The 21,525-nt window shown below is 42.8% G+C and overlaps 1 protein-coding gene across 7 annotated transcripts; it reads left to right on the plus strand.

Moving 5' to 3' along the window:
• Positions 1 to 842: 842 nt before the first annotated feature.
• Positions 843 to 21,135, plus strand: scml2 (Scm polycomb group protein like 2). Of its 7 annotated transcripts, none has more exons than XM_040195406.2 (14): positions 843 to 941; positions 4,632 to 4,717; positions 4,967 to 5,032; positions 6,383 to 6,453; positions 7,032 to 7,266; positions 7,591 to 7,679; positions 8,053 to 8,296; positions 16,619 to 16,917; positions 17,186 to 17,315; positions 17,439 to 17,645; positions 18,439 to 18,612; positions 18,871 to 19,089; positions 19,193 to 19,347; positions 19,482 to 21,135. In XM_040195406.2, the coding sequence occupies exons 2-14, from the start codon at positions 4,696 to 4,698 to the stop codon at positions 19,605 to 19,607; spliced, it is 2,037 nt and encodes a 678-aa protein (XP_040051340.2). In that variant the 5' UTR covers positions 843 to 941; positions 4,632 to 4,695; the 3' UTR covers positions 19,608 to 21,135. The 7 variants fall into 7 exon arrangements, with proteins under 7 accessions (XP_040051340.2, XP_077941065.1, XP_040051349.2 ...); XM_078084939.1 differs by having other exon boundaries at positions 17,189 to 17,315; XM_040195415.2 differs by having other exon boundaries at positions 914 to 1,098.
• The last annotated feature ends 390 nt before the right edge of the window (positions 21,136 to 21,525 follow it).

Genomic DNA, 21,525 nt, shown 5'->3' on the forward strand with positions numbered 1-21,525 from the left:
GAAGTGGTAGATTGGGCAGTGACATAACCATATTTTATAGATCTTGTCAGTGACAGTTTCAGGAATGCAACATGGACATGTCGTTATTTGTTAAACCTGCTTTCTTTACTCAAATGTCAGATTACTGCAAATCAAGTTTTTTTAAATATCAGTTTAACATAAAATCAACTTTATTGATCCATGTGAAATTGGCTGTATATTATTTATTGTCATCTATTATTTATGTAGTGTCACTGATGACCTGATAAATCGAATGAGCCAGGGTTAGCACAATGAACTGGGATTTCTGGTAAAATATTTATTCAATGAAAAGTAATTTGATATTGCAATGTGCACATATAAAGTAATTAAACTTAATTAACTTCCATGAACATGTATCGATGTGTTTTTTACAGTAGAGTCATTAATGAATGATTTTGATAATTCAGTCAAATTTACAGATAATACTTGTTTTTCAAAGAAAAATATGGACATTTTAACAGAATAATTTCCATACAATAAAGCCATTTTTTAGAATTGGGTTTCTTTCTTTACTCCTACTTAGCATTAATATGTTTTGGAAATGATAACCATTTCCCCTCTACATCAGCAGCCACTTCACATGAACCTGACCTTCTAGTTTCTGCAGTTATTCCTCTCCTCACTCTCTCTCATCACCGCCTCCTGCACGAAGAACGCCAAACAACAGTGAGCATTTTCTCTTTTCGTTTCCACGCCCCATGCAGTTTATTATCACAACCCAACATAAGACTATATCCGCCTCAAAAAACCCGATTAATTAATAATTTCCCACTCCTCTGACTGAGCTTTTTTTTTCAACCTCCGGTGCAAAATATGAATTACAGCACTGCGTGGTGGACATGCGCGGTGCTGCAGCGAATATGGCGGCTCGCATCCGATAGAAAGTGAGGAGTCTCCCATCAAAACACCCGGTCCAAACGGTTGGTATCTACGACTCGCGTCTCGTTATCGCTCTCGTGTGCTGCCGGCGACGGGCTTCCGCTCTCCTTTGCGACAAAAAAAAAAGCAGCGCCGCTCGCCGCGGTGGCGCATCTGCACAGCGCGTTTCTACTGGATTGTGTGCAGCCGGAGAGCTTGGTGCGTACAGTAGCTACATTGACCCCCCCCCTCCCCTTAAACCCCCCCCCACCCCGCCGTTCTGTTGACTGGATTCCTGCAGAAGGTCACACCTCAGCTATAACCACTCGTTTTTGATCCAGCAGCCTGGCGTTAAAGCAGCCGCGGATGCACCGGGACGTTAGCGGCCGGGGTGGTTCGGTGGTTTAGCCGCGCACGGCGACCACCGTGCCGCCCCGCACGCCGTGTGGACATAACGCGAAAACATAATGCGTCACAGGCGTTTCTTTTGAAATATCGTTTCTGCGTAGACAGCGTTTCCCCATACGAGCCCGAGTCGTGCAGAGGAAAAAGAGCGAGAGGGACACGTTTAATTCAGTCAATCAATCAACGCACACGTGCAACCTGGTGCCGCCGAGAGGTGTGATGTAACTTGAACGTCTGCATCAACAGCTGTCTCATCGAAAAATACTATGCGTTGAAAGTTTTTTTTTTTGCTGGGGTGGTTGGGGGGTCTGCGTGAACACCCTGGAGGTGACGCCCTGCAGCGGCTCACTCTCCTCAGCCCTCCCGGTGTAACGCGATCCTTTTCCCCTCGTGTCTCCGTGCTGAGCCGCCGGAGAGGGGAGACACGGGCCATGCGGAGAGGGGGCTTTTCACTCCGGCCACATAGGTTTACAGTGTAAACCCGCGCAGACACACTTTGTCGACTCTGTCGTGTCAGCATGCTCTCTCCTCTGTTCTATATCATTGAACATCTGTTGGTATGATTGTTATTAACGTTTGCTATTTTAGAGTAAATAGGTCACATATGAGTGACTTTCGTTCTCACTTGTTATTCATTAATCTCACAATTCTTTTCTTAATTAATTGATTTATTTTTGTCTAAAAAATGCCTTCACGATTCCCTAAAACCCAAATATATCCAGTGTAGAGTCAAGTAAAGAAATGCAGCACAAGAAAAGATCAGAAAGGCTTGCAGCAATATATATGTGACTGGTTCTTAGTTGTCATTTTCTGTCAATAAGTTAATCAACTGATATTTGCAGGTTGTCTTGCTGCAGGTTGTATTATTGTTTTTAAATATTTGTTTTTTTTTAAACTTGTTCATCATACAAAAAGAGGCATTTGCAAACATCTAAAACAAGGCAAGACATTTATTTGGAGAATTGTGAATTGTTACCATAGACTGAGGTCTAATATATAATAATAACAATAATAATTTTCAGATATGTATATGTTTTTTTTCTAGTTTGGGCTAGGAGACAAGGGTTCCTTCACCGTGGGCTTACTTCTGCCACTTTTAAACACATTTTCACCCATTCTATTTACTTGGGTTAATAAATCTAATTGTTACTTATTCTAAAAATGCAACAAAACATTAACTACACCCCTTGTAGAAATATAGAAACTGGTGAAGTAACACATACTATAAATGAACATCAAATATGAAAAAGTAAAATACTTCATGGAGAGTGGATACATCAGTTATTCAAATTTGACATCATCATCACAAAACATCTTTGAGTAGAGTCTCAACCAACCAGGAGAAAAACTACCATCAGTAAGACTTTGACAGAGAGCGTTGACTTTAACATTACACTGATCCCAGATAAGTGAGCGCCTCAGTGGCAAATGGGGGTTGTAAAACCTAAGTGCTTCCTGGCCTGCTGGGCGATTTTTTCTTTTTGTCTGACCCTCTCTAGCCAGACAGGCCGACCAGTGCAAACACTGAACAAGTCTGAAGCCGAGCAAAGAGCTGAGCTGGAATCCTTTTCATGTCGGCCAGCAGACGTCCCGCATCCACACGTCTTAATGGCTTTTTATGGCAGCTTGGAATCTTTATGGCTCCTTCTCACTCAATGGGATTCAGCGCAGAGACAGAGAGGGGTCTTCACAGGGAGGGTCGGCCACAATGCATCGCAGATGCTGAGTGTTCAAACGCACGGAGAGGCAGACGAGGGCTGGCTTCTGCATGGATTTTAATCTTTGAATTTCTGGATTTACCTCGGAGGACGTCACCTTTTTTGATGTTCTGGTACTTTGGCTCATTTTTCTGCAGCGTTTTTGAGCTATCACTATGTGCAGTGAGTGGGGCTTTGCTCGGAGGGATTGTAAACCTGAATGTTCAGGCCAGATTTTCAGCGTAAACTGTGTGCTAACAACTTTATTTTAATAATAATTTGTACACTGCATCGGGAGTAAACTATCATGGACTTGGAACCACTTCATTCAAATCCACTTAATCAGCATGTTGTTTGTGTTTATTCCCTGGAATGATTATTTATCCATGTGATTCATCAATAGGATAAGATGTCTGTATTGACATTCAATGGCTCCCTCATGGCATATGTTTCATGTGCAGGGTTGCCATGAATTATAGAACAGTAATAGTAAGTTGTGAGTATCAGAGTAGATACCACAGGAAGGATTACAGAAAATAATAAGTTACTGTTTCCTTTCACAAGCACCCGATGCAATCTGTAGCAAAACAGAGTATTTGGAGGGAAGTATTGGCTTTTAAATTATTTTCACAGCTACACTGTTACTCAAATGGTGAATTGTTGCAGATTATTTCCAGCTGTGGATTGTTACACGTTTGCTGGTGTAATGATTATTTAGGGTGCAGCACGTGGTGTCGCTCATTAATCATCTGTGGACAACGACGATGGCTTTGGCCATCAATTCATTATTGATGTATTTTCAATGTAATTGTTGATGATAAGAAAAATATCACCAGACATGTCATTTTTAAGCCACTGTTCAATATCGCTGTATAAATAGGTAGTGTGTTTATTTGTAAAGCACCTTTCAACAACCAGGCAATAAAAGAGTGCTTTAAGGATTAACAATGGGATTTGACAAGAGTCACAAAACAATATTAAAACACTTTTCAAAAGAGTACCATGAAATAAAATATACAAAAAAGGGTCAATAGAATAATACTAAACAGGAGAATATAAACTCCATTATAGTTACATAACAATACAATAACTGAATAAATGAATCCAAAAAGTCCTGCTTTGATCTGCAAGACCTGAGAATTTGGGGAAATCTTGTGTTCCCTGTTGGAAAAAAAGAATAGGGCTGACCAATTTAGAAAATCTTTCAAATATAAAAAAAGAAGGCTGATTAATTTGACTGATATTGTAATTGTAAGTGTATTGACGTTAATGAATAGAATAGTAATGTTTGCAGCATTATTCTCATATTATTGAACATCATAGTGTGATTTCTTTTGTTATGATTTCTACTAAACTCTGAGGTTTGTATAATACGGAATATTTCTGCATTACAACGAAACTAAATGAGAATATTATTTTTTAATATGTATTGGCTTTAACATGTACTGCGCCTCCTGTGACCTGCATGTTGCATGCGTCCTTATGGCAGCTCCGATATGAGCTGTGTTAGATGTGCTGTTATATGAAACGTCTGCATAATCATAATGAAGCAGTAGATCATGTACCTATTTTAGACATAAAACATTGTGCTTTATAAACCAACAGCTGTGTTATTCTGATGTTTTTGGACTGTTTCTGTCTCCTCTCCAGTCTCCGTGTAGGTAACGTTCTGTCTGACTCCAGGTCCTTTGCCGCACGCTTGGCTTCGGTCACCATGGGCCGAACACCACACAGAGGTAGGCCTCACAGTACCGTCGTACCCGTCGAGCTCAGGGTGATTCTTAAATGTACTAACACGCCTCAAAGACAGTTTGATCATGAAACAAACACAGAAAATTCTCACTGACGCTTCGCAACAAACTATTTGAATTTGCTCAAAGCGATTCCAATAGCAGGTTTTATGCCTTAGTTCTCACATTAATTGCAATCTGTATTTCGGGAGCTCCCACATTCTGATGAGCAGTTCAATCATCTTTTGATTTCAGATCAAAAAGAGGAGAAAGAGAGACAAAGCAGCATCCCAGCAGGATCTCCCCTCGACAAATCAACTGGTTGGCATCTCTCACTGGCTTCTTTTCTCTTCATTGTTGATCCTTCCATTAACATTCTAAAAATGTTTGAGTTAATAGCTTCAAAAAAAGAAAATCCAGCCCCTTCTGTGTCAGCACTTTAACAGTGATCAGTAGTCAGTTTTGTCTTTTTTTCCGTCATTTCTGGAAGGGGTTAGAAAAAGCACTCATTACATTAAGCTGCGTTTTCAGAAGAATTTAGCAATTTCTTGATGATTAGTTCCCCCGTGCAGATTAAAACAAGATTCCCCTCACCTCATAATCATTTAATTGCATACATCTTTTTAACTTCCTGAACTTTCCATATTTAGCAGCTTTGGTATAAATTAGCATAGAATGGGACTTCTCTCTATTTGTAACCCACGATCTGCAATTATTCTTTATAAAATAAAACCAGCATAAAATCTATACTTTCAGGATTCAGTACATTTATCAACGTACTGTACTTCGTAGCCTACTCCACTACATTTATTTGATATTTGTAGTTACTAAGTACTCTCTACTATGAAAAACACATGCAGTAAAGTACTATCAGCTAATCTACAAAGTATCTTTAAATGTGTTTCTTCTTCAACAAAAAACATGCTCTTACATGTATTTGTTAGTGTTAAAATAAGTACCATAAGCACTTTTGAGTACTTTTTCACAAAGTATATTTGGCAAATATTACTTCTCACTTTTGTAACATTTTAAATTTAGAACTTTTATTTGTAAAGGAGTATTTTTTGGAGTAACAAAATCACAACATACTGAAGCTATTGAACTCATTGCAGTTATTTCTTCAAAGATGATAAATTGGATTTCATGTAAATCTCAATAAGGTATTGAAACAAACATGGGTAAGTTGTGATTAAAAAGTAATTTATTAACGATCTTTAGTATAGATAACTCTCATCAAACTGTCAACCCTGGGGGAACAAAAGAAGACGCAGTAGCTAGCGTCTATATAGCTAAATAAGGTTAGCGGAACATTTAGCTTCGACAGTTTCAGAGACAAATATTCAGTGGACCACAGTAGAAACACTTAAAAGAGTTAAGAGTGAGTATTCGACTCAACTCTTAAGTTCGCCAGGTGCCGAAACGTGAGGCCAAATGAATGCTAATGTTGCTCCAGTTAGCTAAGCTAGCTAGCAAGTTAGCCACATGAACTTCACAGCTAACGTTGGCTTAATGTCAGCCTTGTATTCACAGTGAGTTTGCCCTGCCCTGTCAAATTAGACATGTTTTAAATCCTAAATGGTCAACAACATTCCTTCTAAAATGCTTAGAGGCATTTTATATCACACGTCTTTACAACAATATTTAATCAATCAGTCTGTTTTTTATTGTTAGAACCGTTCAGGTGGGAAGATTATCTGAGAGAAACATCCTCCACTGCAGCTTCGCCCACTTCATTCAAACAGGTATGGATTATTGTGCTGCTTGTTAGGATCCTTTGTTATTCAGTAGTCATATTAATTTGAAAGAAAATGTTTGGTTTTTGTGATATACAGTCTTAATATTACCAAGTAAATAACTTAACGTTAAATGTTAATTTGCAGATAAGTCAGGTGATATTCAACAATTTGCATACTTTCAACAATGCATAATCCCAACAAATGTCTGTGGAGATAAAGCCTGTTATTGCTCTTTTCCACACAGCTATTGTGAGTAATCATCCCTACGGTGAACATGGCTATGGGAGTTTATGTTTTAATATAGTCAAACAAGCTCGTGCTGAAAATATTCCCAAACAAAGTCTACATACTGGCAGAACTGTAATCGTAAAATAACTGCCATACTTCTTATAAAAAGAAGAAACTCAGCTTGTACGCACGTACGCACTGTTCCGTGACCAGCTTGATTCAAAAAATACTTTTTTCACTTTTTCAAATTGAACAATTATATTTAGGACCCATTTTTCTAAAGCTTGTCATGAATCTTCCTGAGTGTCCTTACAATGCATGACAGTGACTGGAGACCCCCGTGTGTCCCTCCTCAGTCCAGAGTCCCCCCCTCCAATGACTTTAAAGCAGGAATGAAACTTGAGGCGCGGGACCCTCGCAACTCGCACTCTGTGTGCATTGCGACGGTGATGGGCATGATGGGTACTCGTCTCCGCCTGCGCCTGGATGGAAGTGACAACACCAACGACTTCTGGAGACTGGTCGACTCGTTAGACATCCAACCAATCGGGAGCTGCGAGAGGAACGGGGACATGCTGCAGCCACCGCTCGGTGAGCCAGCAGATGTTTCACTACTTTAACACATCTCAAGTTGGTTAGAGAGTTTAAATATGTAAATAATTGTCTCAATGAATATCCAGATGTGTAGCGGGATTGTTGGGAAACATCAACCGCACAGTCTGGGACTGTCTTTAAGTATTGAAATGATGGTGTGGCTAAACATGCAGCTTTGTAAGACAATATGATCAGCAAATACCAAAGAAGTCGAGTCACATGGGTGCCAAAATCATATGTAAAGCCACAATTGACCTAAGAAAATCCTGCTTATTGACCCAGCCTGGCTCTGAGATTGAATGAATCTGACCGTGTGTTTAGGTTTCAGGATGAATGCTTCGTCGTGGCCTATGTTCCTCCTGAGGACGCTGAGTGGAGCAGAGATGGCACCTGCCTCTGCTTTCAAAAAGGTAATTACCACTGTGTAAGAATTAGTAATATTACAGTAATCTCTGTTAAGGACTGCAGCTTCAACGTGATTAAAATACACATCATGTCAGACATTTATACCAACCATAATATTCTTGTCTTCATTGTTGGGATCATATTAGAAAATGACAACATCACGTAAAGGTATTTTTTCTTTACCCACTCACATGTCATTCACTCTGGATCAGACACAGCGGCATGCATAGTTGTGTTACTGCACAAATTCAAGAAAGTTCTGTTTTGTTTCAATAAAATATGGTTAAAAATCTGTATGTTCATTAGTAAGCGTCTTCAAAGACCTGCAACCTACACATTTTCTTGACTATGTGTACGTGTGTGTGTGTGTATGTTCAGGAACCAGCCTGCCCTGCCAAAAATTACTTCCTGCCTGGTATGAAGCTGGAAGCGGTGGACAGAAAGAACCCTTACCTGATTTGTCCCGCCACAGTTGGAGAGGTCAGAGGTCAGGAGATCTTCGTCATGTTTGACGGCTGGCGAGGTGCCTTTGACTATTGGTGCCCCTTCGACTCCAGAGACGTCTTCCCCGTCGGCTGGTGTGCTCTGACAAAACACAGCTTGCAGCCCCCGGGAAATTTCTGTAAGTGCTGCTCTGATTGTTATGTTTTATTGTCGCATAGTGCTGACAATGCGCTTTAATAACAATGGATTCATGAATTTTGCACTGATACCACATATTTCCATTAGAAGTATTGTTATCACCATAACAGTCAGAAGATGCTCTTGTAGGACATCCAGGCACTGGCTGTGGTTGGTGGTTCTTGCTTTGCTTTGAACAGGTGTTTTATCTCAGATCTTTAAATTAAATGATATAAGTCTCACCCCTAGAGGGCAGCAGAGCACAGATTCATCCTTCTTCATCATTCCATGCTTCAAGAGAACATCTCCGTGGCTGGATTCGAACTTTCAAAACAATTACCTCCTAACATCCTTTCCTAACCACTATTCCTTGACCTCTGTGGAAAACACCGGTCACAGGGTGAAGGAAAGATGCTTAGTAGAACTCATGAGGATTTAGGAAAAGAAACCGACTCCACTGTCACCAAGCTACGTAGTTACGATGTGACGGGAGACGCATGTTAGTGACGTCGGTCTGCAGCCCTGAAACTACAATTCCTCCAAAGACGGACTACAGAGAAGCATCGTCCGTGCGTTGTTACAGCGCTCAGTCTGTAGAACATAAACATAAAGGTTTGCCTTAATAGGCAAACTTCGGCGGTAGGAAACCAAGTAGATGAAAAGTATTTCATAGACACTGAGATTGATAATTGGAATCGATAATATTATTAAAACGTATTTTAATATCTTTCACAGAAGGAGAATGTTTTGGTTAATTTCCCGGATACATTTTTGGGTGCATTATTTGATGGCAGTGGGCTTGTCTGGTGAAGTGTTAGTTCTTTGTAACAGGATGGATGGAAGATGATGATGACGTCTTGTAGTCATGCAGTAATCACTTCAGTGATGTGACACAATAACGCAGTTGACGTTTCACAGATCACAGAGCTCACTTAAAGCCTTCGTCTTCGTTTTGGAGCCGGTTTGCACTGAAATTATTTTTAAGGAAAACCCAAGTCAGTGTGTAAATGTTGAGGTCCGATGGTCGTTTGTGAATCTCCTCTGTATGTTTAGTTTCCCTCTGTGTGCGTTGGTCTGAGCTGCTTGTCTTTGTTGGTGGGGTTGTGACCTCCACATTGAGGCTGCGGTTCTCTGAAGATTTAGGGAGTCTGCTTGAATAGATTACAATTTCTGGTCCCTCAATCCGCTGCTCTACTTAACCACTGGCAGCTTTCTTCATGTGTGATTGTCTGGGCTGTTTTGCCTTTTTCAGAGATTGAAAAAGAAGTAAAAAAGGGTGTTTTCGTTTAATGTAATTATAGATTTTTTTCTGAACAACCGTCTGTTGTTGTGTAGTTATTAATCATTGATGTTGCCTCTTTGCTTATTTGGGCGGCGAGCCGTTTATGAGGGATTGTAATTGTAGAGTGAAAAACAGCTTCAAACTCAGATTAACAATTTGTCTTTTATCACTTATCTGCAAACTTATGTGAGCACAGATCATTCAAATAAATGAACCATTATCAATAATGATGTGCTGCTTGGTTCTGTTCATCAAAAAATAATCAAAATCAAAAAATAGATGTATATCTTAAAGGCTTCTTGAATAAATGTCTATTATAAGAGTGTTAATCATACACTAAAAGAGAAGCACGTTTTACGATTATATTGCAGAAACACAAAACATTGACAAAATTACAGAAAATTTGTATTTTCCGTGGTTTTTGTAAAAGAACTTAACCTGTTTTTGTAAAAGAACTTGCTTCTGTTCATTTTTTCCGTGGGTGCCTTGCAGGATTTCTTATCCTCACATAGACAAAACATTCCCTCTATGTGTCAAATTACAGCCTCGATAGATATTATTAAAGTGTGAAGGCAGAGCTGAACTATTAATTATCAATCAGGGTGCAATTATGTGGTAATTACGCTCGGCGGTTACAGGAGAGCATCAAGGTGTGATGTGCACTAAAGCACTGGAGCTTCATTTTGTTCAAAGCCTCTTTGGTTTCTCTCACGTTTCTCATCCGTCGCGATCCACCGTCCTCTCGCCTGCAGTTACGTTGCCTCCCGTCCTCTGGTCAGCACGCCAACGGGCCTTTGAATAACACAGACCAACAACCGACTTGATTGACGGGAAGTGTGAGTCCATGTGTGTGTGTGTGTGTGTGTGTGTGTGTGGTGGTTGTTGGTGTTTGATTGATGGCAGCAGTCACATGTTCTCGAGGCAGTCGGATTTACATCCACCATTCCGTGTTTATGTATCGACGTCGATATCTGCTCCACACAAGGCGGCCTGGCGACGAGATACTAACCTGTGTGTGTGTGTGTGTGTGTGTGTGTGTGTGTGTGTGTGCGTGTGCGTGAAGGGAGCCGTCATGTTGTGACATTCTCATATCCGCCTCCACAGCTTACCAAGTTTCCCCACCATATTACATTAATGTGGAGTTGTAAGGCGAGTCTCAATTTTATGAATGACTGTTTAATGGGAATAAAGAATGACTTGGCTGCCTGCATCTAGGTTTTAAACTAAATCTACTATTATCTACTACTATAACACTATTTAGAGAGCTCAAGTAGCGTGTTTCTAGTAACTAACCTGAATCTAACATATGAGTCAACAGAAGTGTTGCGTCAGCGTCTCCGCTCCGCTACAGGTTTAGATGACTAGAAGACGTGTGCACGTATTGTTTTACAATGTTTGCTTACTGTAGATAACTGTGGATGTAAATGTTTAACTTTGTGCAGCAGGTGAACAGATTCGTCTCTCCGGAGTTGGAGCAGGAGTTTGAGCCACGTGATCAATGCATCAATCAATGCATGTGTCTGGTCTGGTGTGTGCTTGCAGAGAGACTTACTTACCTATTAGGACCCGTTTGTGTGTGTGCTTTGTGTGTGTGTGGAGTTTGTAGGTAAAAAAAACAACAACAACAACAATGTGTAATGTTAATCAGCAGACAGCTTTGTTTGCCTGGGAGTAAGTAAGTAAGTAGGACTCGGTTGAGGTGTTAATGAGCTGATAATTAGCCGCACAGGCGAGAGAAGAAGTGAAAGACTGTAATTACAATTTTAAATTTCTAATTGGCTTTCATCAGAATTGTCCTGCCGTACCCCTGCAACACGTTTCACTTAGAGGTAACAGAGGATGTCTAATTATTTTCCCTTTTTTGAACATGACTTTCTCACAAAAATGTTTTTTATGTGAATGGCCTTTGTCTTGCTTGTTGATATTAAACTGGGTCAGCATGCAGAATAGGATCTTCTGAATAATACATAGAATAATAGAGCATGTCTGTATTTCAGCAGACACATAATAGTGTTTTTCTATTTAAGAAGAAATTATTTTTAGATATCTTTGTATTCTATATTTTGGGAAATAATTACCCTATAGACACCGAATTGTATTTATTAAATAATGTTGACTGGTTAGTGAGGAATTTAACACAATTCATTCAGGTATTAGTATTTAAATACCAAAAAAACAATATCAGTACATTGTCTATATTCGCTGTTCCCTTTCAGATGAACTTTCTAGCTCTTTTATTTTGAATTCACCACCCTCAGTTTGCTCTGGCCTTCTCAAACTCACCGGATCAAATTCTCTGTTGCTTCCTCCAGAAGACTAGATCTTAGGAGGCTTTCTGAACCTAAGAATGGTGTCAAACAATTCCACATCTGTCAGCCATATCTAATTCAGATGCACAACAGTGTCTCCCTTGACAGCGCCTGTCCGTTTGTGACATTGTTTAGGACATTTTGGAGTGGAGGGACTTTTCCCATGCCGGCTTCCTCTGACTGCTCTGCTCCACATTGTTCCAGAGCTTCGGTGATGTCTGACTGGGCAACTGTTTCCTGGAGCAGGACCTGGCCATCCTTCAGCAGGGAATGTCTGAATAGTCTTGGGTTACACTCCTTCTGGGCCAAGAGCCTGTGTGTGTGTCTCTGTGTCTCTGTGTGTGTGTGTGTGTTGAGGGAAAGCTTGCTCACATGTGCTTCGAGTCCAGTACTTTGCCCCTTTTCACCCGTTTCAATCAGGACTTCTGATCCGGTCCAACCTCTTACTTCCCCCCCATCCCCCATCCCCAATCCCCTCTCGGAGCCCCGCCGTGAACCCCTCTCCCCCGTCCTCTCCCCCGTCCTCTCCCCCTCCCCCCCTGGGCTTGCTGAGAAGCAGGTGACTGATGTAGACTGTCGATACGGCCTAAAGATAACATGAATAAAGGGCTCAACCCCCCCCCCCCAACCACCCCACCCCTCTTTCCACGCCACACACCCACCCACTTTTCCTGCCCTCGCTCTACCCCTCCCTAGCCCTTATGCAAATATCGACCCCCGCCCCTCCTGTCCCCTCCCCTTCTCCTGCTCATTCATTGGGAGGGAAGCTTTGCAGCGGCTCCGGGCAGCAGAGGCAGCAGCCGTGTGGGCTTTGTTGTAGACGACTGCCGGGAGAAAAGAGAGGAGAGAGACTCACCAACTGATAGAGAGCCAGAGAGAAGACACCCAAGTGCAGATGAGGGAAGTATTTTAGAGGAAGTTAGGGAGAGGAAAGAATCGGCCTGAGAGGAAACGCCAGCACCAGCTAAACAAGAGTTTTTTCAGAGGGGGAACAAGGAAGCGACTGTACGGAGGGACTTATTGTTACGGACATTACTACCACTATCACTACCATTACCTACAACACTACTACTGCTACTGTTACTACTACTACTACTGCTACTGCTACTACTACTACTACTACTACTACTACTACTACTACTACTGCTGCTGTTGCTACTACAAAAGCCACAACTGTAGCAGGGAAGTTCTTCATTATCGGAGGGGATTTCCTGGTGAGTTTGATATGTTTACCAAGTTGTTTCTTAAGTCTTCTTTTCAAAACTGAAATGACAAAACAGGTTATTTGCCCCTTGATTGTGTTTCATGATGTTTATGTGTTTATATTTATGATGTTTTAGGATTGTGTTTAATGTGTTAATGTGTAATAATCATGTGTGTGTATATATATATATATATATATATATATATATATAATTGAAGTGCAGGCACTTTTTTTTAAATCATTATTAAGTATTTCGGTTCCTTTTTATAAATCATATGCTTTTGTTTCTACTTAGAATGTAACAAATCAATATCAATGAATACTGCACACATATAAAACCACTGAAGGAAGATGTATCTTCAAACTCATTTAATTTTGCCCTCAAACAGCTAAAAGGATCATTTACTAAAATAACTCGTTGTCGCCTTCTGGCCATATATTATTGGCATAACAACAAAAATGAAAGTAAAGGCGTAATCTTCTGAAAGCTGCACGTCATCTCACGCATGCAGCCGCTTCGTACTCTGGTGTTACTGATTAAAGCTGCAGTTTGACACTGTGTTCTTTGTTTAGCATGAAGACGTTTTAGAATGCACTCGGTCAGATATATTGGAAGAGACTGGTGGCTTTTGTTAATCAGAGAGATGCAGAGTGTGCAGATCAAACAGTATTTTGGGCTCTTATTTTGTGTGGCGCTCCATGTGTTTTTGATCATGCGTTTCTTCAGCGCGTGTGTGTGCAAAGCATCAGGAATTAGTTAGCGAAAAAGAAAAACTCTCATCCAAGGATTAGTGGACTCATTTCATGCAGTCTACTTTTTTACTACGTGAACCTAAACAAGCAGTTCAGCAGTGATCCTCCACACAAGTCCTGTGTGAGTGATGTTCTGCCGGCGCTGAAGACTTTGTGCAGGAAAACACAGTGTTGTTTATACTTTGTGACCTGGAGGCCATTTAAGTTACTTCCCCCTAGCTGGCACGCAGTAACGCGCAGTAACCTGAATCCGCTCTCTGTGAGTTTGATACGGCTTCAGATTCACATGAACAACCTGTGTGTGTGTGTGTGTGTGTGTGTGCGTGCATGTGGCTGACTGGCCTGTTTGCTGTGACGGGGGGGTCGCAATTAGATGAGCAGCAACTCTGTGGAGCCCCTCCCCCAACCCCCCCCCCCCCCCCCCCCCCCCCGCACAGCAGACACACTTCTCAGCGACCCCGTTCTCATCCGTGTTTGTACGCTCACACACACTCGCACACACTCGCACGTTTCCTCGAGCTGTGGCTCTCACGGGTCAGCGGGTCGAGTTGGAATTATATAGTCATGATCAGTACCATATGTCCGTTTAGTTGCACGTTGGCGTGCTCGGTATGCCATGCAAAAAACAAAGAACTCACACCAATAAGTGTTCTAATTTTTTAACTTGGTTGTGGTTGGTCTGAACGTTGCAGGTTTAGGTTGGTACAATAGAATACACTTGCTAGTGGCTTTGTATATTTTAGCCATGCTACGGATCACGTATTACATCACATCTAACCATTGAGCAAACCATAGCGCTGCATCCAACGCCAGCGCTTCCACCTCATCGGGCAGAAAATGGTTATTGTTGTACAAAAAATATGAAAACGTACAGCACATGAAGCTGAAGTGTTAGTTTGCTAGTTCCAATAAAACATACATTCGCTGTACCCAGCTTCTTAAATGAAAGGATTTGAGACTTTACTGTAAAACACACGTCGTGCTCAACTCTTTCCTCTGTGCAGCAGAACACGTTTGCATAAACAGCGGATATGTCCCGCGGGATTATGGGGATCTATGTGTGTAGAATGACATTTAGAAATATATCAATAGTGCAGCGGTGAAAAACACAGAAGTATTTCTCTCAGTGTAAATATCACTTCCTCTTTTCTCTGAAGCGCTTGAACGAGCGGGTACAGAATATGCATGATGCTGTCAGCCAGTGTGGAATGAAACGCATCCCTAAGCTGATTTTCCTTGAAAGTTGAAGCAGAAAACGTGAAGGTGATTAGGCGTCTTTAAAGTCAGGATGAACTAAACTCTGGTGTGACATTAATCGTCAGTGTGGAAATGGCACATGTTGCTTAGGTGTCACAACCTGATTGGATTAGATATTCTTTTTTACAAGAGGGAAAGATCAGAGAAGCCCCCCCTCCAACCCTGATTTCCCATGGTGAATTAAAACCTGCTGATACTGATTGGCCCCCCCGCAAACACATGTTTGATGTGTCTTTGTGAAGCTTGTGATTCCCCGCGTGCACGCTTTCTGCGAGAGCACTCCCGCTGAAACAACACACGGCTCGATTCCATGCCCACGTCCACCCATTTCCCAATTAAGCAGCTTTCTGGGTGCCCCGGCCGGCCCCTCGGAGGATACGGTGAACCTTGCACCGTGTCTCCATATCGTCAGCCAAGGAGGCTCTAATGAAAGCCCCGGCCCCATGAGAGCCTCCTTGTGCACTTTCAGGCCCCCCCGCTGCACTCAGGCAATATGTCTGTTTGGAAATAGGAGATGGTCATCCCTCTCTCTCATCTGTGCTCTCCTTCTTTCAAACATTTATTACGATGATCATGTGATCATATCACAAAATCACGCTCAGAGCCAATGAAGACAACGGTGGGCCCACAGATTTTTTCTTCTTTCTGAATATATATTTATATATATATTTTCACTTTATTACCACTTTCCTTCTATTTCAACACCAAAGCTGATTGGCATATACAGTAATAATAAAAAAAGTAATTATCCACCATTGGATTTTTGACATATTTTAAATTTCCATGCAAAGAAACGTGGCCAAACAAAGACCTTCTTAGGACTTTAAACATAAAAAATACAATTAATGAATTTACCAGTATAGTATTTCTAATAATCCATTTGTAATATTTCTCTCTTAATTGTGCCAATGTAACAAATGGCCGTACAGTGGCAAAGTCAGCTTTTGAGAAGGCGTTTTGAAAAGTCCTTCTGTTGACATGATTCATGGTAGAAAACACTTTCCAGCAGCAGAAATGATTCCTTGTTGTAGTGTTTTATTGGCTCCATTATATCTCAACTTTTAAAATATTGTATTTTCTTCTTTTTCTACTTTCTAAGATCTACTGATTAAAATGTATTTATATTCTCATCCCTCAATCATCAGTTGATATATTGTCATACGATTTTTCTCTACTCCCCATTGACACTGGACTCTCATAGCTTTCGTCTTTTACATTGAAAGGATTTAAAGTCTTATCACCATAGTCACCGTTCTTGTTGTGCTGCGGGAAGCAGAGGGCCGGCGAGGAATCGTCTAGCAGGCGCGTCTCTGGGGGGTTTGTGACTTGTGACTCTGGTTTCATTGTAAGGAGGGGCTAAATACAAAGGACCTGCCAATCAAAAAAGAAATCAAAACAAATCTCCCCTGCAGGTCAATTTAGTGTGATGCAATCTAATGTGTGCATCGCCAAAAGAATAATATATTTTTTCATCTCGCCCTTCTCTTCCTCCCTCTCATATCCCTCTATCTTATCCAGTTACCCTCCCTGGCGCGCTCCTCGCCCCCATTTCCTCCGCCTCGGCCTCCCTCGCTGCACGCCGCTCCATCTCCTCCTCCTCCTCCATGCAGACCTCATACCGACTGCCCAACCCCTTGCCGCCCCTGCCTGTGCGCAAGGGCGTCCGGGGTCGTCGACCCAAATCCCAGACTATCGCCCTGCTGAAGGCGGCGGCCGAGGCGGCGGCGGCGGCGGCCGTTAATGGAGCATCGCAGAGCTCCCAGGCTCAACTGGCCCCCAGACCACACAAGAAGAGAGGGCCCAAGCCTAAGATCAAGGTGAGCTGCCACGGGAGCCGCCGTCGCTCTGTGTTTAGAAGTGTTGTGGCAGAAATGATTTTGATGGAGCGGGGAAGAGGGCAGAGGTGGAGCGCTGAGGGGAGGGAGGAGTTTTCGCGCGTTCACTCACGGTGAAAGAAGAGAGCAGTGCGGTTCACGTGGAGCGGTGAAAGGGTTAAAAGACGCCCTTTAACGAATCATTAACCAAACAGCCTTTGTAGGTTACGCAGAGTTAATGAGAGAGGGTTTGTTTATCCTTTTGCTCCAGAAGAAGCCCCAAGTGGTGCAATCTATGGGGGCGCCAGCGGTTGCGGTTGCACCTCCGGAGACCAGACTGAGCTCCGGAAACGTCCCGGCAGACAACAACCACAGCAACGGCTCCAATGTGGTTTGCACAGGTAAACGGGATAACAGATAGAAGTGGCTGTGGGGGTCTAATCTTGATTTCATCAGTCAATAGAAAGGACTCAACGATGTTTAGGTTGGTTCATGTCTTCTTCCGTCTCTTTGTGTCATTGCAGTGTGCGTCTATGTGAACAAGCACGGCAACTACGGGCCGCACCTGGACAGGAAGCTGGTGCAGCAGCTCCCGGACCACTTTGGCCCGGCTCCCGTCAACGCCGTGCTACAGCAGGCCGTCCAGGCGTGCGTGGACTGCACGTACCAGCCCTCCGTGATGCTGTCCTTCCTACAGAGCCAGTCCCACACCGGAGGAGAGGTCATCCGAGGTAGACTCAGCGGACGCAGCACCATGTGAAAAAGAAACTCAACAATCAAAAAATACAGACAAATATTGTGTTCAATAGAGAGCTTCAGAGGTGCTGGTAGGTAGGTTATTGTTGTCTTTAGGTTTCCATCAGTTTCCAAGTCTTTATGCTAAGCTAACTAGCTGCTGCCAGCAGAGTTCATCTCCTCATCTAACTGTTGGCGAGGACGCGAACATTGAACTATTCCTTCAAAATGACTTGTTGGGAAAGGGGTGCTGGATAAATTCTAATTCATACAGCCTGGATAGGCAATCAGCCAGGTGAAATTGGTTTAAGCACACACTCATGGGTCTCGCATGCGCGCGCGTATGTGTGCGTGTGCGTTCATGTGTGTGTGTGTGACAGAGGAAAGAGAGGAGGAATAAAAGACTGTGCCTGTGGCTGCAGCTGATGTGAGCACTGTGTCAGTAATCAGAAATGACATGTGAGTCTAACCTGGTTTGGGATGCTGGGATTGGTTCTCCCTTGGGGGGCCGGATTGGGAAGGCTGTGGGTAAGGGGGCGGGGGGGCTTGGTGTGGGGGTTTAATTTGTGGATTTGTGCAGGCTTGGCTTGGGTTATGTGAGAGGGGTGGGGGTGCAGTGGGATGGGACAAAAAATGTGGGGTTTTGCTTCTAAAGGGAGGGTGGTAGCCCTAAACCATCTGCTGTCTTTCTTAAGCTTTGAATGCATACAGTGTGTGTGTGTGTGTGTGTGTGTGTGTGTGTGTGCTGTAAGCATTAAGACTAAAACCGGTCTGTGTTGTACACCCCAGTGCGGTCAGAGCACGGTATCCGCTACGTGAAGCTGCCCTCCGCCTCCAGCACGTCTTCGGTGCTGCGCTTCCTGGAGAACATGTGCCTACATCTGGAGAGCGACAGCCTGTTCAGCTCGCAGCCATTCAGCCCCTTCAGCAACAACACACGCTTCTACAACAGGACCAAGTCAGGTGGGCAAATGTGCGGACGCAGCTACTGTAGCGGCAGAAGGTGAAGGCCAAAGACATGGAGAAAGAGGGGAGGTTTGCCAGCAAAACGGATTGAATGAAGTTTATGGTGGCAAAATGATTTTCATTGTAAAACCGGGCTCTATTCAATTAGCTTTTGCACTAATGTACATTTGTATAGTGACCCTCCGTGGGGTATAGATGCGTTCAGATATTCACACAGCACCCAACAAAAACATCTCTCAACCCCGCTTGAAACAGAACCGCTGTCCCAGCCGGAGAACGGCCTGTCGAACGACAACTCCTCCAAGGATGCCTCTCCCGGCGCCCGCCCCCTCCACGCCGCATCCGACTACAGAGCAACGAAGAAGGAGCGGCCATATTACCCCGGACACACACACACGCCGCCGCCGCCTCTGCGCCGCGTCAGCTCCAACCCCACCGAACTGGGCCAGATGTGTCCACCCAGACGAGTGGAGGGTAGGGAAATACACACACACACACACACACACACACACACAGAAGGAGCAGTATTTGCTAACGGCGTTTGTTTGATTTGGTTGTCGTCTCTCACCCTCTACAGCAGCCAGCTCAACAACAGGCTCAGACCACCTGAAACCGGACAAGGAGGCTTCAGGGAACGACGCCTCTTCCTGGTCAGTCGACGATGTCATGCGGTTCGTCCAAGAGGCCGACCCCCAAACACTCGGGCCGCACGTCGAACTGTTCAGAAGACACGTGAGTATTTCATTCAAACAGAGCACGCGGCTACTCATCGGAGGCGAATCAAGCTTCCACTACGTAAAAGTCATTTTGACGGCCCGGTCGGGGCAGGAAGTGTCCGTAACGGCGGCGTGCTCCTCTCTCTGCAGGAGATCGACGGCAGAGCTCTGATGCTGCTGCGCAGTGATGTCATTATGAAGTACATGGGACTGAAGCTGGGCCCGGCGCTCAAACTCTGTCATCACATCGAGAGGCTGAAGCAGACCAAGCAATAGCGGATGAAGGCCACCAAACACACAACAACACGTTCTACTGTACAGGGATGTTGGCAGTGTGAATCCAGCCGAACCAGAGCCGGAGCCTCCGCCGCGGACACTGAGGTCAAGTGCCCATCGGGTATATTACAAACTTATACATTAACTTATACAAGCTTTCAGGCTAACGAATAAATAAATCAACACAGATTAGACCGGAAAGTATAGTTACGCAGTCAAGTGAGTAAATATTACATGAAAAACCCATGTTGTCAAAAACATGTGACATCTTCATCTAGATTTGCGGGTGGTGTACGGCAGTGGTCCCCAACCACTGGGCCGCGGACCGCTACCGGTCCGTGGGACATTTGTTTAAATTTGTTTAAATATTTCATATTTAAAATGGACACAAATGAGATTCACTAGTAACAGACATCCCAGCATTTGTTTCTGTTGCCTTATCGTCAACAGCCAGAGGACACAATTGATCCAACTTAGCAGACAGGCCGTACGCTCGGCCGCTTTGTCTTCTCAGATATCCAGCTGTCTACAAAATGTTTTCCCTGTCAGAATTTCAGGATAAATGTTCTCCGCTCGTGATTGGAAAAGTTAGTTTGTTTGGCTGCATCATTTCCAACAACGTAATTATGGGTCTGAATGACTTCATCTTTTACAAGCTGTCATTAGATGAGTTCATCCATGAGCATAATTACCAACAGGAGTGCCCTGGTTATATGAATAAGAAGTTTGAAAGGTTTAATTTCCAAGGTCTGGGATCATCTTTGGGAATGACTTCTGTCCTCTAACACTTTTTTTTGATCATCAAATAGTGGGCAACACCTAAATGATCTTACTAGGACGAAAACCTTGACAATTGATTTTATTTTGAGTCAGTTTGTGGTGCTGTGAAACATTTCAACTTGTGCGCTGTTATGGTTACATGATTGTAATACGCTTGTACAGTCACATGTACAGAACATGAAGAGAGAGTACATGATGGGTAAACTGTTTCGTATGAAGTCAAGCCAAAAGGGTTTTTTTTAAATATAATTTTGTACTGTGACAAATTGTATCAAGCGTAAGTGTAATCAAATTTTTTTTTGCCTGAAATATTTTTTTGTATGCACCAACACATAACTACATGCAGGATAATGCCATGTCTGAGTAAGTAATCACAAGTTTCAAAGTATTAAACTCTTTTAATACATATTTTCTGAACATTTCAGAACCCTTTTCAAACCAAATCATGTGTGTTGTAGCTGCATTTCACACTGTTGCTCAGTTTTAGTGGTGACAAGCTGATACTTAATGTGAAACTCAGGTTTTAGTAGAGGTTGTTTTGTCGATGTTTTACATCTCTGGCATGTTGTGTTCATTGCTACGACATAGATGGACTGCACAATAACAACTATGTATATTTTCTATGGCTTGTCATCGCTCTGTCTGTAGCCTTTCACGTGTAAATATGCAACTTTTTACTGTAACAAAAAAATGGTTGGTTAATATGTTTGATATGCATTCACACAATTAAACATTTGTTTACATCCTATAACCGTTTGATACCCAAGCACAGGGCCACAAAGCAATGTCTACTTGTAACCCATCAACATTAGTTTCACATGGTTAAGAGTTCTGACCAAATCAACACAGGAGGCTTTATTTCCAAATTCATACTGTTCACAATAACAGAATTCTGTGTAGCATAAAAGTATTATTTGATCTTTTGGGATCTTTTGGGATCTTTTTTCCCAAAGTGGCCACATAATTGTGTTTAGAATGATAGATATAGGGTCATAAGCGGCTAAGAGAAACACAATATTCCACAGCACTGGTAGACGTCCATTTCCTTTTACATTTGGGTTTTTTTGTGTTTCTGGGTGTTTCTGTCCGGAGGGTATGGGGGTGGGGGGGTCAAAGGGTCATGGCTGTCTTACTTAAG

The sequence above is a fragment of the Gasterosteus aculeatus genome, chromosome 12, assembly GCF_964276395.1.
Source record: "Gasterosteus aculeatus chromosome 12, fGasAcu3.hap1.1, whole genome shotgun sequence".
Classification (NCBI taxonomy): Eukaryota; Metazoa; Chordata; class Actinopteri; order Perciformes; family Gasterosteidae; genus Gasterosteus; species Gasterosteus aculeatus.